This window comes from Vulpes vulpes, chromosome 8 (assembly GCF_048418805.1).
Source record: "Vulpes vulpes isolate BD-2025 chromosome 8, VulVul3, whole genome shotgun sequence".
NCBI classification, from domain to species: Eukaryota; Metazoa; Chordata; class Mammalia; order Carnivora; family Canidae; genus Vulpes; species Vulpes vulpes.
In genome coordinates this window covers 44,246,286-44,262,715 of record NC_132787.1, presented here as the reverse complement: position 1 = coordinate 44,262,715, position 16,430 = coordinate 44,246,286, and the positions used below count along the sequence as shown (strand labels likewise).

Genomic DNA, 16,430 nt, shown 5'->3' with positions numbered 1-16,430 from the left:
GAAGCAGGCTCCATGCAGGGAGCCCCACATGGGACTTGATCCTGGGACTCCAGGATCATGCCTTGAGCCGAAAGCAGAGCTTAACTGCTGAACCATCCAGGCATCCCACTTTTTTTTTTCCTTTTAAGATTTTATTTTTATTTATTTGACAGTGAGAGCACAAGCAAGTGGAGAGGCAGGCAGAAGGAGAAGGAGAAGCAGACTCCCTGGAGCCTGATGTGGGGCTTGATCCCAGGGCCCTGGGATCACGACGTGAGCTGAAGGCAGATGCTTAACTGATTGAGCCACCCAGGCACCCCTTGTTTTACTTTTCTTTCAGCACTTTGTATACGTCATCTTACTGCCACTGGCCTTTACTTTTTTTTTTTTCTTATAGTAGGCTCCATGCCCGATGTGGACTTGAACTCAGGACCCTGAGATTAAGAGTTGCATGCTCCACTGACTGAGCCAGCCAGGCAACCCCTCAGCCTTTAATCTTTCTGATGAGAAGTTAATTGTTAAACTTACTGGGATTTCCTTGTATATGGTGTAGTTCTTTTCTTGATGTTTTCAAGATTTCCGTTTGGTCTTTTGATTTTATTTTATTTTTTTAAATTTTTATTTATTTATGATAAGCACACACAGAGAGAGAGAGGGTGGCAGAGACACAGGCTGAGGGAGAAGCAGGCTCCATGCACCGGGAGCCTGACGTGGGATTTGATCCCGGGTCTCCAGGATCGCGCTCTGGGCCAAAGACAGGCAGTAAACCGCTGCGCCACCCAGGGATCCCTGTCTTTTGATTTTAACATTTTGACTATGATGTGTCTGGATCTCTGCATTTATCCTACTTGGAGTTTGTTGAGCTAATTGGATGTGTGGTTTAATAGTTTTAATCAAATTTGGGAAGTTTTCAAGAAATTATCTCTTTGAGTATTTTTTTCCTGCTTTTTTATTTCTCTCCTCTCCTTCAGGTACTCTCATTATTGTGTGTTGATATGATTAATGGTATCCCATATCTCTCTGAGATTCTGTTCATTTTTTTCTTCATTCTTTTTTCTCTCTGTTCCTCAGAGTGTTTAATCTCCTTGAATGTATCTTTAAATTTGCTGAGTCTTTCTTCTGCCAACTCAAATGTACTGCTGAATCCATCTAATGAATTTTTTCATTTTAGTTATTGAACTTTTCAACTCCAGTATTTCCATTTGGTATTATTATTATTATTTCTAACTCTTCATATTCTCTACTTGATGAGACATTATCCTCATACTTTCCTATAATTCTGTAAGCATGGTTTCCTTTAGTTCTTTGAACATATTTATAGTAGCTGCTTTACAGTATTTGTCTCCTAAATCCAATGTCTGTCCCCTCAATGGCAGTTTTTGTTGTCTCACTTTCTTTCCCTTTGTATGAGTTACATTTTCCTATTTTCTTTGTATGTTTTATAATGGTTTAAAACTGGAAATTTAAGATAATATAACTTCTGCAAATTGACCATGATCTCTCACTCCTACCTTAAGACTTTTTGTCATTGACATCATGAATATCATGGATGTTTATGGCTGGACAAATTCAATGAAATCTATTTTCCTTGTAGTGTGAAGCCTCTGACATCTCTTCAGTAGCCTTGGATGTGCACCCAGGATCCCTATCATCCTGGGGTGGCTGCAGTTTTAGCTGGGTTCTCACTGTCTTTTTCCCTGAACGGCCTCTACCGCTATTACACCCAGCTGTTAATCTTCACTAATTGATAGTATATTGTTCTGTTATTTTTGACAATGCTGCACTTCTGATCCACTAGAGTTGGGCCCCTTTGCAGGGATAGATCTTGAGACCAGTTTTTTTTTTTTTTTAAAGATTTTACTTATTCATGAGAGACACAGAAGGAGAGAGAGGCAGAGACACAGGCAGAGGGAGAAGCAGGCTCCATGCAGGGAGCCCAACGTGAGACTCGATCCCGGGTCTCCAGGATCAGGCCCTGGGCTGAAGGTGGTGCTAAACTGCTGAGCCACCTGGGCTGCCCAGGAACAGAATTTCTACACAGGAAGCAGTGGGGAGGGTATTAAAAATCCATTCCTAGGGAGAAACTATTATACTAGACTGGAAAATGGGGAGCTCCTTCATGGCTGTATTCACTGCAAGTAGTTTCTACCACACTCAGCTGGTGGAGAGAAAGGAGCAAATTGTGGCTTAAATGCCATAGACTCTTTTTTTTTTTTTTTTTAATGCCATAGACTCTTGCTATTCTTACTGAGGTGTAGTATACTTTCTTGAATAAATGTTTTTCCATTTTCTGGATGCCATAGACAATTTTCAGAAATTTTAATTTTTTTTTTTAATAGTTTACACCAGCTATGGTTGTTTCACTGGGGAAAAAATTCACAGAGATCCACACACTGCCATTCTTGGATGTACTTCTCCCTGCCTTATTCTTTTCTTTTGATATGCCATTATTTTTTTTTTTTTGAAGAATTTATTTATTTGGGAGAGAGAGAGAGAGAACAAGCAGGGGAATAGGGAAAGGGAGAGGGAGAAGTAGATTCCTCGCTGAACAGGGTGGGGCTCAATCCCAGGCTCCTGGGATCGTGACCTGAGCCGAAGGCAGTTGCTTAACTGACTGCCACCCAGGTGCCCCTATACTATTCTTTTTATTTTGTTTATAGCATTATACTCTTTTTTAATGTTTTTAATAATTGTAAACCTATTGGTGGTATGGCTTTCATCATTTGAAGTTCTTGGTGGGGGGAGAGGGTCAAATCTTGCTGTATGTTTCATCTGCTGGCTTTTATTCATGTTGGGTTATTTCCTTATGTGTTTTGTAATTTGGGATTATGAGCTCACTTTTACTTGTGTTTTATCTATGGGACTTCTTTAGGCCTGGGTTGAAAGTATGGTCCCTTAGAACTATTTACTATATAGTTGCTATATATTTGCTAATATATTTACTATATTTGCTTTTGGTAGGCATCCATAGTTATTACCCACCTACAGCCAATATTTATGTTAATTTTTCAGCATGAGATCATTCAAATTTCAAATCTTTTTTTTTTTTTTTTAAGATTTTATTTATTTATTCATGAGAGACACAGAAAGAGAGAGAGGCAGAGACACAGGCCGAGGGAGAAGCAGGCTCCATGCAGGGAACCCAATGCGGGATTCGATCCCAGGTCTTTAGGATCACACCCCAGGCCGAAGGCAGCGCCAAACTGCTGAGCCACCCGGGCTGCCCTCAAATTTCAAATCTATATGTGGTATAGGCCCATGGTAATGAATTCCCAGGAGAAGTTTTTTTTTTTTTTTTTTTTTTCCAGGAGAAGTTTTTATTTCACTTCCAGCTTAGGCCTATGTTCATTCATTTACATGTAGTCTCCCTGTTTGGATGGTAGATTTGTTTTTCTAATCCACCCCTTCATTGAGGTTTCTGGTTTTATGTAGGAAGGTCTGCTCTGCCTTCTTGCCTCATTTGGGTTGAATGCCAGATTCCTTGTCTCTGTTTGGCTATTAAATCCAGGTCTCCATCTGTGTGGTCCAATAGAACTTGCCACAGTGATTGAATTGTCTTATATCTGCTGTCCCATATGATAGCCGCTATCCACACAGGGCTTTGAGTACATGAAATGTTGCTAGTGAGACTGAGGAGCTGAATTTTAAGTTACAATTTATTTCAATTAATATTAACTTAAATAAATTTAAATTATATTGCTGTTCATGGCTTATTTCGACCATATTAGACAACATTCCTTATTGAGATAAAATGCATATGCGAAGGCATGCACAGCATCATTTACTTCACTACCATTGTGGTTTTCAGTTTCCTCTTTATTTACGGCCCCAAGAATTTATCTTACTCTCTCTACTGGGCATTTAAAAGGACATTCAATTTTATCTTGTGTTTTTTTGTGGGCTGGAGAGGTTTTATATTATTTAGTTTACAGTATTGCCAGAAGTGGAACATAGTCTGCTTTCATTTTCTCTTCCCTTTAATCCATCTTCTTTACTGGAAAGCAACTTTTCCAAGATGCAAATCTGTTGTTGTTACATATCTGCTTTCAAGAGTTCCCTATTCTCTCAGAATACAGTCTGAGTTCAGTGTGGCATATGAGGTCCTCTGTAACCTGACCCTTGCCTGTTTCCTCAGCCTTACCTTTCATTGCATCTTTGTGTTCTTCATATTCAAGCAGTGTCAAAGCCTTGTACTTCCTTAAAAGTGTCCACTATTTCATACCTTAGGTACTCTGCTCATCTTGCTCCTTGGAATATTCTCCTACCCCCATCCCACCTCCTATCTGGAATATTCTCCTAACCCCATCCCACCTCCTATCTGCTAACCAACATCTGCTCATTTTTACAACAGCTCTCACATCTCCACCTCTCTGAAGGCTTTACTGACTCCTGTTTTGTACCTCTTCTGGACCCTGTATAGCATTCGGTCACTTCATTGCGGCCCCTCCCAGGGTGGACTCCTAGAAAAAGACTTGCTTTGTTTTAGTCTCTGGAACCAACCCCAACACCTAGCCCAGGGACTGATGCATGGAGGTGCTGATGTCGGGACTTCTTTATCCAAGAGGGTAGTGGCATCTCTGTGAGACATCCATGGGGCAGTTCAAGGCACATCCTTGCTCCAGATTAGAGGAGCTCTGAAGTGGGGAAGGGGTAATGTCTTCCTCAGAGAACTCTAAAAGTAGTTTTGAGGCCTCAAGTTCCTAATAAGCCCAAGCTTCACAGACTCATCCTACTTCAGTTCCAGTTTTCTGCTAGCTTTCCTTTCATTTTCTGAGAGTCAGTATTGTGACTGTGTAGTTGAGAACCAGAGGGCCCTGCTTGTGTCTTTTCACCAACCACCTGTGAGGCTCCCCACACCCCTCTAACAGTTCTCTTTGGACCTTTTCTTTACTCTTACTGTGAAGGTGAGAGGGCCCAGTCAGAGTGGGCAGATCAGGAAAGAGTAGGGCCTTGGGTCAGTATGTGGATGGCTGGCCCTGCCTCACTGAGCTGAGCTGGCTCAGTGCTGAGCCGGTTAGGAATATCTTTCCCTTACTCCTAGTCTGTCCACTGCTGCTCCAGGGAGGCAGGGAGCCCTTGGCCTTTCTGTTCCAGGAGAATAAGAATATTAAGTCTCCAAATGAAACGTACTCAGTGTCCAGTGTTTAGCAGGTTCTTAAGGAAATATATATTGGATTGAAACCTGCTTAGTTTGTCTCAGTCTCCCAGGCTGTTTATGAGCTGTTGCTATCCTGAGAGCACTGGGCTGAGAGAAGTCTAGATCTAACACTAACTCTGCCCTTAACTAGCTGTGTGACTTGGAGTAAGTTGCTTAACCTCTCTGCCTCCCAGTTTCCAGGTTATTATGTGTAAGGTATCTAGCACAGACCCTCAGTGCTTATGAGGTGCTTGGCGACTGTGTCTTCCCTTTTCTACATCCTTGTGGGATGTGTGCTCTCAGTTTATATATGAGAAAGTGTTCCTTCCTCTTCTTGTCATGTCTTTGTCAAGCCCTTTCCAGGCTGAAGCAAAGGCTGTGTGTGTGTGTGTGTGTGTGTGTGTGTGTGTGTGTGTGTATGCACAGAAGATGAGAAAAAACCTAGTGCCAAGAGGAGAGATCCCTCCAATACCCAGGCCACCAAATTGTTCTTTTGTGTCCTCTGATTTTTCATTCTTATTATGGGGTCATTTATCCAGGGTCTCTGCTCTGAAAAAACTGGGCTCTTACAGAAAGTTAATCTAACTTATTTATAGTACATTCCCCAGAAATACAAAAGATAACTTCAAAGGCTGTTATAATTCACGTTCTGGGGGAGAAACCTGTCCTGGCACACCTGTGAGGGGAGGGGCTGGGCCTGCCAGGTAAGAGCAGGAGGCGAGTACCTCTGAGTGGTGAGTGGGTCAGAGGAGCTCGCAGGTGTGGGGCATGGGGACAGATCTGTTAGTATTCTCTCAGGAACCCAGTTCTTTGCCTTCATCAGCTGCTTCTGCTCCTTCAACTGCTTCATTAACTTGAGCAGAAGTCTTGGGTCAGCTTTCAGGTTAGTTGTTGGCTGGTGTTTTCCCTGGAGGAGAGCTGGGAGACTGGCTATAATCACTTCCATTAGCAGTTGGCAGCTCCCCAATCTGCTTTTTAACCTGGACTGTCTCAGCCCTGACATCTGCTGTTACCTGCTGTGGTGCTCACATGTGAGTGCAGGCTGCATCCGCTGTTTGTTCCCCACCTTACCCCACGTTGGTGGGCCTTGGCACCAGCTGCCATAGCAGAATCTCTCACACTGTGCAGTCTGTGAAGACCCGCTCCAAGTACCACTGTCCTAATGAGAGCAGCTTTGCTCCCTGGCACTTACTGGAGTGCAAAGCTGTTGGGGACAGACCTCTGAGTGTGGCCTCAGGAAGGAATCCAGCCCAGAAAACCATCATTAGTGCCTTGAGTAAATGTGTCCTAGGAGGCTAAGACAAGAGCTAAGTGGGATGATGATGATAATACCAGCTGCCTGTAGCTGAGTACATACTCTGTGCCAGACACTAGGCTAAACACTTTGAACTCATGACCTCTCTTAATATAACAGCCTGTTAAGGTAGATATTGGTCTCTTTTTGCAGTTGGATAATGTGAGGCTCAGGGAGGGGAAATAACCCCTAGTTCAAAATCACACGAACTAACTGGCAGAGCCGAGACCACCGTCTCCAGAGCTCATGTTCTTGCCACCAAATATCTCTGGCATGACTGGACACAGAACTTTTTAAAGGTTGTGTATGCCAGAGGCAGGTGGAAATTGTGCAGGTTGGTGGTTCTAAGGCCTATATTTACCACGAATTAGTTGTAGAGACTGACCTGCGAGAGACTGGAGAAACTGACTCTTATTCACCAAGCTGATTGAGGGGCCAGACACAGGGCAAGCAGCCACCATGGAGCCAGTGGGTCCTCCTCCCTGGCACTGCGTGGTGTCACCTAGGAAGGTGAGCCCTGGTGGCACAAGTTTGAACAGCACTGAAATCAAGGCAAGGAACTTGCAGCCTGAGTATATGGAGAAGGAGGAAGGGGCAGACAGGCTTCCTTGCCTTGCTTTGATGTGTCTGGGATGTTTGCATCATATGTTAGCCTCAGATTTTTTTATGTTTGAGCCCCAAATGCTCTTGTCATTGTTTCCTCCCCTAAACTTCTAGAGCCATAACTCTACCTGCTGCCTTCCTGAGTTATTGATGGGTATCCAGCCCCAGTCATGGAATAAATCTGGGGGTGTGAGTCAGAAGGAGCTCTGAGTTAGTTGGTGCAGAGCCTGTCCACAGTGGCAGGTTGTAACATTCACCAGCACCCCCTTGGAGCCTTGGTTTTATCAAGGTACTCGAGCACTAAATGTCCCTTCATTTTTCTCTCTCCTAGATACATCTTTATTATTCCCAATTCCCACTTCAAAGACCTCTGAGAGTACGAGAGAACCCACTTGGCTGGGGCCGAATGAATAATTCTTTTACCTATGCTCTCTCCTCAAGTAGTTATATTCAAAGAACTGCTCGGTTCACCGGAAACTGGGACCTCCCCAGGGCGTCTACCGCTGAACCCCTCGCAGGGCACACGGGTAGACTGGAATTCATGTCTGGGCTGCTGTTCCGGGGCTGTTGAATCCGTATGGCCCCATCCCTCCGTCGGTTTGTAAGTGCCTGGAGGAGAGGCGGGCTGCCCCAGGGGAAGCCGCCCCGCTGCCTGCAGAACAAGTTGTGCTGACCAGGGGCAGAGGCCTGAACCTGTCGTCTGTGCCTGCGGCTCAGAGGCACGGTCTGAGGCCCTCCGGCTGCTAAGGCTTCAGCGGCTCGGCCGCGGGAGCGCTGAGCGACTTCCCTGGGCATCCTCCGCTCGGGTGAGGGCCTCCCGGCGCCAACCCGCCCACCTCCCGCCGCTGGTCCCTCCCAGCCCCTCTCCCCTCCTCGAGACCCCCCTCGGGGCTCCCACCCCGACGCTCGGGCCTCCGCTGCCCTTTCCCCCTTTTGTTCCTGCCGATCCAGGGAGCCAGGCTTTCTCCTCCTCTGGTCTCTGCTCCTCCTCCGCCCCTTGAATCCAGTCCTGGTTTCCCCGCCGCCAGCCTCCCTTTCCTCCCGCCCCCGCCCCCGCCGCGCCCGCTGCTGCCGCTGCTGCTGCCGCCGCGGGGCTCCGCTGCGCGCCCACCCGCTGCCTCCGCGGGGCTCGGCTCGCCCAGTCCGGCGGCTCCAGTCCGGGTCTCGCTGCTGCCCAGGCCGGGTGCGAGCCCCAGCCGCTGGGGCGGAGGCAGCGCTGGCCCCGGCTCCCCTCGGCCGCCTCGCCAGCCCGGGGTCGGCGGGGAGGGAGCAGCCGGGCCGCCCCCCGAGCCCCTCCGAGGACAATGCACCCGGCGCTCGGCGACCCGCGCTCGGTCTCGTCCTCGTCCGGCTGCTGCCCCCCGCCGCCCCCGCCGCCCGCCGCCGCCCGGCTGCAGCCCCTCTTCCTCCGGGGGAGGTCCTCCCGCGGCCGGCGAGGCTCGGGCGACAGCAGCACCAGCACCAGCACCAGCCGGGGGGGAGGCGGCGGCAGGCGCGGCGGGGGCGGCGGCGGCGGCGGCGGCGGCTCCCCCAGCAGCAGCACCGGCGCGGAGAGGGAGGACGACGACGACAGCATCAGCATCAGCAAGCCCCTGGTGCCCGCCGCCGCGCTCCCGGGACCCCCGGCCCAGGGGGGCGCCCCGGCCGCCGGCCCCGCCCCCGCCGCCTTCGCCGCCGCCGCGTCCTCCTGCACCTCCACCTCCACGCCCACCTCCTCCGGCAGCATGACCGCGGCGGACTTCGGCGGCGGCGCGGCGGGGGCCGTCGGGGGTCCCGGGGGCCGCGCGGGCGGGGGCGGGGGCGGGGGCGCGGGCGCGGGCGGCCCCGGGACGGGCGGCGGCGCGTCCTGCTGCTCGTGCTGCTGCTGCTGCTGCGGCCGCGCGGGCCGCTCGGGCCGCAGGGGTCGGCGCCGAGGCTGCGCCCCCCGCCCCGGGTGCCGCTGGGGCTACCAGGCGCTGTCCGTGGTGCTGCTGCTGGCCCAGGGCGGCCTGCTGGACCTGTACCTCATCGCCGTCACCGACCTGTACTGGTGCTCCTGGATCGCCACGGACCTGGTGGTGGCGGCGGGCTGGGCCATCTTCTTCGCCAAGAACAGCCGGGGCCGTCGGGGCGGCGCGGCGGGCGGCGCGCACACCCACTACCAGCACCACCACCACGCGGCGCCGCCCCTGCACCTGCCCGCCGCCCCCGCCGCCTCCGCCGCCTCCGCCGGGGCGCCAGCCGGGGCCAAGGCGCGCGGCGGCCGCGGGGGCGCAGGCGGCCCGGGGGGCGGCCCGGGGGCTGCCGGGGCGGCGGGCGAGTTCGCCTTCGCCTACCTGGCCTGGCTCATCTACTCCATCGCCTTCACGCCCAAGGTGGTGCTGATCCTGGGCACGTCCATCCTGGACCTCATCGAGCTGCGCGCGCCCCTGGGCACCACCGGCTTCCGACTCACCATGGCGCTGTCGGTGCCCCTGCTCTACAGCCTGGTGCGGGCCATCAGCGAGGCGGGCGCCCCCCCCGGCTCCGCGGGGCCCCTGCTCCTGCAGCCCCAGCGGCACCGAGCCGCCGGCTGCTTCCTGGGCACGTGCCTGGACCTGCTCGACAGCTTCACCCTGGTGGAGCTGACGCTGGAGGGCCGCGTGCTGCTGCCTGCGCACCTGCGCTACCTGCTCATCGCCGTCTACTTCCTCACCCTCGCCTCGCCGGTGCTCTGGCTCTACGAGCTCAACGCCGCGGCGGCCGCGCCGCCCTGGGGCCCGGCTCCTGGGCCTGGGCCGGGCAGCTGTAGCCGCCTGCTGCGCCTGCTGGGCGGCTGCCTGGTGGACGTGCCGCTGCTGGCGCTGCGCTGCCTCCTGGTGGTGAGCTACCAGCAGCCGCTCTCCGTCTTCATGCTCAAGAACCTCTTCTTCCTCGCCTGCCGAGGCCTGGAGGCCCTGGAGGGCTGTTGGGACCAGGGGAGTCGGGCCTCCCCCGGCCGGGGGCGAGGGGGCTACGGAGCCCCGCCCGCCGCCCCGCCGCCGCCGCCGCCTCCGGGAGGCTCCCAGCTGGGCCACTGCATCTCGGAGAACGAGGGCGGCGCGCACGGCTACGTCAACACCCTGGCCGTGGCGTCCCAGAATTGAGGAGGCGTTGCCCCCTGTCCTCCGACCGTCCCTCACCCAGATGCCATCAGGCTCTATTTAGAGGACGGAACTGTTAGTTGGGCTAAGGGCTGCTGTGTCCTGCACCCTCTGGTCAACAGCTTGGAGGGAGACGAGCAGCTAATGTGACGGAGGAAGAGCCACCTGCTGCTCTGTTCTCCCTTCTCCTGCCCTACCCTCATCCAGCCTCAGGGGTCCGGGTACTTCTGCTTCTTGCTTTTCCCACCGCCATCCTAAGTCTTGTACATTGTGGGGGAAAACGGAGGACACGGGGTGCCCAGACAGGGGTGCTGGGCCTTAAGCCTTTCCCCTCGCGGGGAAGTGCCAGCTTCTCATAGGCTGTGGCCGTGTGGTCGTTGTCCCACGCCTGGAAACTGATCCAGAATCCACTGTTCCCCTGGTGGGTCTCTTTGGATTTTTTTTTTTTTTCCCCAGATGGTAGGTGCAAAGACTCTCTGTGTATAGTATAGTTTTCTTGTGTCCACACTGTGGCCCCTTGCAATCAGTAGGAGATCTGGGGAGGCCCTGTCCTTCCCGCCACACACAGGACCGCCCTCTTCATTCCTACCTGAATTTGTGGCCATGAATTCCCAGAAAGAACTGGGCTCCTGCGAGCTGCCCAGTTGCTCCCCTCCAAGGGAGAAGCTCACCCAGGATCTTCCTCAATTCCACTCCTCTCTTCTCAGCTTGGAGGCAGAGAGGGTCCATACACTAATGACCAAACTGCACCCTTTCTTGGGTGAGTGAGCATTTCTACCTCCGTGCTTTCAACTTTTGTTGCATCGTGCACTGATGCTGCTTGCAAAAAACAAAGGCAAAATACTCAGAAGTTACATTCAACATGGCCACTGGATCCAGCTGGGGTTTGGTGCCAGTCTTATTACAGGGTCTGTGGAGTATCAGCCATTGGCTTGCCCTCCCGCTCTCGCTTCCTCTACACCCAGGACTCTTACTCCTCCCAAGGTTTGTTGCTGACTGGGTCAGATCTTGGCTCAGAATGACAGCTTTGGTGGGGCTCCTGGATAGATGTGATGTTGGGGTTCCCATTGCTCAAGGGAATCCATTCCCCATCTGTCCTTCCTCTAGGAAGCCTGGTATAGATCAGAAAGGGCGATGATGACCTTTGTCCTCTGCTCTGGCTAAGGGAATTTCTGAGGAGAAGGCAGGCTGCATGGAGAGGCTGGGCAAATCCTCCCCCTGCCCTGCCTTCCTCCCTAGTATTCTTGAGATGAATGACAAGGGACACCTAGGGGTTGCCCGCTTATAGTCTCCATGTAGGACATCACTCTTAGAATCTTTGAGGATGGGTAAGTATTTTTAGGAGAGGTAAGAGTGCTGGAGGACAGTTGGCAGCAAGGCCAGGAAATACTCACTTTCTTCCACCCCAACTAGGATGGGGTGGGGGACAAAACTGTAAGAATTTTTGTTTCCTGTCCCCCCTCCTTATACTTCGTGTGGTGTAACGAACCCTGGACAAAGGACCAGAAGTCATGGGTTGTAGTTTTGACTGTCACTCACTAGCTTTGAGTGACACATCACTTTTTGCTTTCTGGGCCCCAGTTTTTCACTTGGGGCCCTTCTCTCTCAACTTCCTGGGGGTTTGTTGACAAAAGACATCCATATAGACAAGACACAGAGGGGTTGGTATCTTGACCAGAGTTCTGAGCCTCCCCTACTGTCACAGTGGGGAACAACAGTGGAAAAATATTTACTCTCAGTGGATTGTCTGTGCTTTCAGCCCCTCACCCTACCAGGTCCAATATAGGGGGTTGGATTTTGCAACTAGTCTTTTTTTTTTTCTGCCTCCTCCTCCCCATATCCTTTCCCTTTGAATTCTCTGTGCTCAAAGTTCTCCACCCAGACCCTGGGTGCAGGGACCGACCACCATAGCTGCTCCCCCGCCACCGACCCCATAGCTGCTCCCTGGATCTCCATCCTCTTTCTCCAGCTTTTCTCTGTTTCTCTGCTACCTAATCTCAGTGGCTATGAAAGGGCAATGTGTCCAAGCCATAGCCAGCTGCTCACTGGACCCTGCCCTACCCCTTTTCTCTTGTTTGGATGGTGGTCTCCTCTGCTGAGCAACTGACTGTAAAATCTGAGTGCTGTTGAGTTTTTTGGTGGGAGGCTGTGATAGGTTCCGATGAGCTACCACTTGCCCAGGTACATCAAGACACAGATGGCAACCGGGCCAGCTCTGCCTTCCGGCCACACTCACCCCTGGACACTGTCCTTCAAACATCTGGTGCAAGTACTTTGTGCTCAGGGGTCAATCCCTTCCTTCTGTTTTTTTTTTTTTTCTTGAGTGCTTTTGCTTTCTTTCCTTACCCTACTCACAAAGAGACCTGACCCCTCAAGTTTCATTTTTCTTGCTTTCTAGGGGCTTCTGTAGTGGGGGGGGGGGGTCAAACGGGAGATGTTTTCCCTGAGGGTCTCATAAACAAGAGGTGCGCCTGTCTCCTGAGGCATATGCCTGCAGTATAGTTCATAGAAAAGTAGCCCGCATTCAGAATTCAGTCTGCCTGCCTCCAACGTTTACGAAAGTAAGGTGCGCCCTTGATCTGAGCCTCTGACTCGTTATGGATTGTAAAAGGGGACTGAACTGGACCCTGTCTCAAGGCTGTTCTGATAGAACATGGCTTGGTTCTGAGTCCATGTATTTTTGGGGAAGAGAGCTGGCTGGAAGTTAGAGTCTGGAAGAAGGGAGGTGGCACCTCACTAGCATTGACACATCCCCCCCCCCCCCTTTTTCTTTTTAAAAATAAAACCAGCCTTTGTTCTGAAAATAAAAAACTTGAGACTTGTGACAAGCTTCCTGTGTGGTTTGTTTTAAGATCTTTCCCATCCTGGTTTCCTTACTAAATTCTTAAATGTCAGTGTGACATTTGTCATCATTTTATAGGCTTGTGTTAACATTGTGAGTACACTTGGCCATTTCCTTTTAGGTGGTTGGCACTCTTCGGGGAGGCCTTGACCTGGAGGGTGTCTAGCCAGGCTTCCTATAGGCAGGGCTAACTCACGTGGGCTCTCGGCCTGGGAGACATTTCCCCAGCCACTGGGGGCTTTCACTCCCATTTCTAAGAAAAACTTACCAAAGGAAAGACTGAGCAATTTATTTTCAAATACTTTGCCCTCCTGTATTACTCTTGTCCCAGCCAGAAGCATGAATTATGTATGAATGAGAAGAACAAGGCTTTTCTTTTTAACATCAACAACAACAATAACAACAACAAAACAATACAAAGGAGACTGTGAAGTCTAAGAACATTGAGTCTGCACAAAAATAATAGTGTGTGTGTGTGTGTGTGTGTGTGTTTTCCTTTAGTACAGAGACAGCCAATACTATTCAAAGGACTCGGTGCTGTTGCCCTGTGATGCTTGTGGTCATTCCAAAGACCAACAGAGGTTGGACCCAGAGGGAGAAAGAGGCAAAATCAAAGCTTCAGAACAACCAGGTCCTGTGCTTGGTCTGCCTCCTGCCAGCTGCAGCTGCAGGTGCTTACCTCACCTCCTCGGATGTTTTCAAACAGGAGCACTGTTACCCCACGAGGCTGTGGTCATAATGAAATGAGGTGGCATATGCAAATACAGTCCTTTTCCTCAGACATCTATAATAATAATGGTGGACTAAATTCACATGTAAAAGAATGACAGAGAAACATAGGAGCATGTCTTCCTTCCTTTCTAAATCCAGATGTAAAATAAGATGATGAATGTGACTAAGCATGTTATAAATATTCACGTTTCTCATAGTTAAGCAAGCTAGGTCCCACCCCTGTGTCAGTGGGACGGTATGTGAAAGCACTTTGTGAAAGATGAAGAAATGGCATATGAACAGGCAGTGTGTTCTGGGTGGGTAGGGCTGAGGCCACATGTGGGCCTTGCCCAGCAGTTGAGTCGGACTTTGTGGTTCTGGCCCTCCGGAGGAGCCTGGGGATGCGTCCTGTGCTTCCCTGCAGCAGGCTCTTGATGCATGGCGGCTCATTTCCATCTTCACAGCCATCTCCAAGAGAACTTTAGCTCCATTTTCCTGAGGTCCAGAAAAATAGAGTAGCTTGCCGAATACCACATGAAAGTTGGGAAGGGAATCCAGATTTGAGCCCAGGCCTGTCTGTCTCCAAAATCTGCACCACCCCAGGCAGCCTTCAGACTCTGCTGTTGAGTTCAACTTGCCTTATTAAAGCTGAACGGTCTGGCTAAAAAGCAGGGGCTGGTTTTCCTATTCTGTGTGAGTCCCAAGGAAGCAGCATTGAGCAAAAGTCAACCAGCAGGACACCCATGTCAGGGCGCAGGCAAAAGTCAGGGGCCAGACAATCTACTCTCGCTCCTCTCAGGTCACTGTTGTATTTTCTTCCTGTCTAATTGAAATGGAAGGATCCAGTAAACTAATAGTCTTGGGAGCTACTCCTCCTAGGAAGGGAATCTAGGACCTGGGGTCTGGGGAGGCATGTTAGACAAGACCTCTTTGTATCCGTCAAATATGAGAGTGGGGATTCCATATTCCTCTAACAGCAAGGCTGGCTCGACAGGGCACAGCACCTGCCTCAACCAACCCAAATGGACAGCATGTGAGTGTGCACCCAGCGCCAAGATCTGGGAGAGGTGTCAGGGCAAGGAGGGTTGGGGAGAGACCCAAAGCAAGCTGATGGACCTTGCAGCCATTTAGGAGTGATGTGAGGCACCCCATCTTCACAGCCTGTACCCATGGGCTGGGGGAAGTCGCTGTATTTTATATTCTCCCACAATATATAGAATATTGGATCATACATTGCTTTTGTAATCTGAAAAAGCAAACACTAGAGCAAGAAAGTCCTAACAACAGGAAGAAGCCTAGATAAACAATGCCCCACCTTCCTAAACTGCTCCGACCCAGAACCAGGTCAGAGTGCTCTGTGCTAAGAGGCACTAAGACCTAGGGGAGCCTCTGGGCTCCTCACGTGGGCAACACCTGGACAGGGCGAGGGTCTCCATGTACTGAGTGCTCCCACGCGTGGGACCTGAGACCTCAGGATGATTACCTGATCACATGAGTTGTAAGCAGCGGAGCCAGGGCTCCAGCCTTGGGTAACTGTTGCCAGCCTCTTTTTAAAGAACCTCTCTCTTCCTCCACCTGACTGGAGACACCAAGGCCAGGGCTGGAATACCAGTTCTGCTTTTTATTCTAAGCTCAAGCATACTTGGGCCCTCCCTTTCTTGCATAGCCTGGGGCAGCCAGTGTCCAATGGCCCTTAACTGGTAGGTCTTTCCTGGAAGCTCAGGAGCAGAAGTGGGCCTGGCACTCCCCTTATTTATTTGGGAAGGGAGGGCATCAAGTGCAGAGTCTAGAGGCCATTGGATTAAAGCCTCCCACTGCATTGTAAGTACATCTTCCTCTCCTTTGTGCCATATTTAATATTCAAGGACAAGCAGAAACCAACTAAAATCCATCATACCCTGGCATTCAGAGATTCCAGCTCAAACTGCTGAATGAATCTTGAAGTGACTGACCAACTCCTTTAAAGACGAACACCTCTGAGGTTCTTCCTAAGCAGTAAAGAAAAACTGGTGTAGAAGCAAAATTGGAAAGCGTGTCTGTATCACCATCTAATTGTTCCCCAACCCTCCTCCACTGGCTTTTTTTTTTTTTTTTTTTTTTTTTACTAGGATCAAGACAGCATGCAGGGAGTCCTGCAAATCCACTCAGGACTGGAGCTGGCCAGCTGGCAGCGTGCAGGCCCGTGCTGGACACCAGCCACAGGTACAGGACATTTTGGTCACATGTTGACTGTGGGTCCTTCCACCTATTTGAGCTGCTTCTGCTGTATTGTTTTAGAGAGGGGTTTGACATGAGAGACTCCTGACTCTGGGAAACAAAGGGTTGCTAGAGGGGAGCTGGCTGGGGGCATGGGGTAACTGGGTGACGAGCACTAAGGAGGGCACTTGATGGGATGAGCCCTGAATGTTATACTATATACTGCCAAACTGAATTAAATAAAAAATTTAAGAGGAGAGGGGCTTGAGTGGTAGGAAAGTCACAGCTTGGAGGACATCTGTTTTTGGAATGGCGTTTCTGGATGAAGCAGGATTTTATTAGCCACGTTTCACAATAATACAAAAAGAAAGGCAAGGCTTTATTTATATATGCTCCTGAAGCTCTTGGCATTTGGCTGACAGCAGACACCACAGGTTGATAGGACCTCCTGCATTTATGGGGAGCAAAGGCCAGTGTGAGACTGGGGACTCGGGAAGGGCAAGGACCGTGGGAGGAACCCAGGAATGACATTAAACGGTCCAGAAGCCCTTGGGAACTTCATGATTC

The 16,430-nt window shown here is 50.9% G+C and overlaps 1 protein-coding gene across 1 annotated transcript; it reads left to right on the top strand.

Annotated features, from left to right (window-relative positions):
* Positions 1-8,086: 8,086 nt before the first annotated feature.
* Positions 8,087-12,936, top strand: TMEM121B (transmembrane protein 121B). Its single transcript, XM_072766366.1, has one exon. It carries the CDS (start codon positions 8,318-8,320, stop codon positions 10,115-10,117), a length of 1,800 nt encoding a protein of 599 aa, XP_072622467.1. The 5' UTR covers positions 8,087-8,317; the 3' UTR covers positions 10,118-12,936.
* The last annotated feature ends 3,494 nt before the right edge of the window (positions 12,937-16,430 follow it).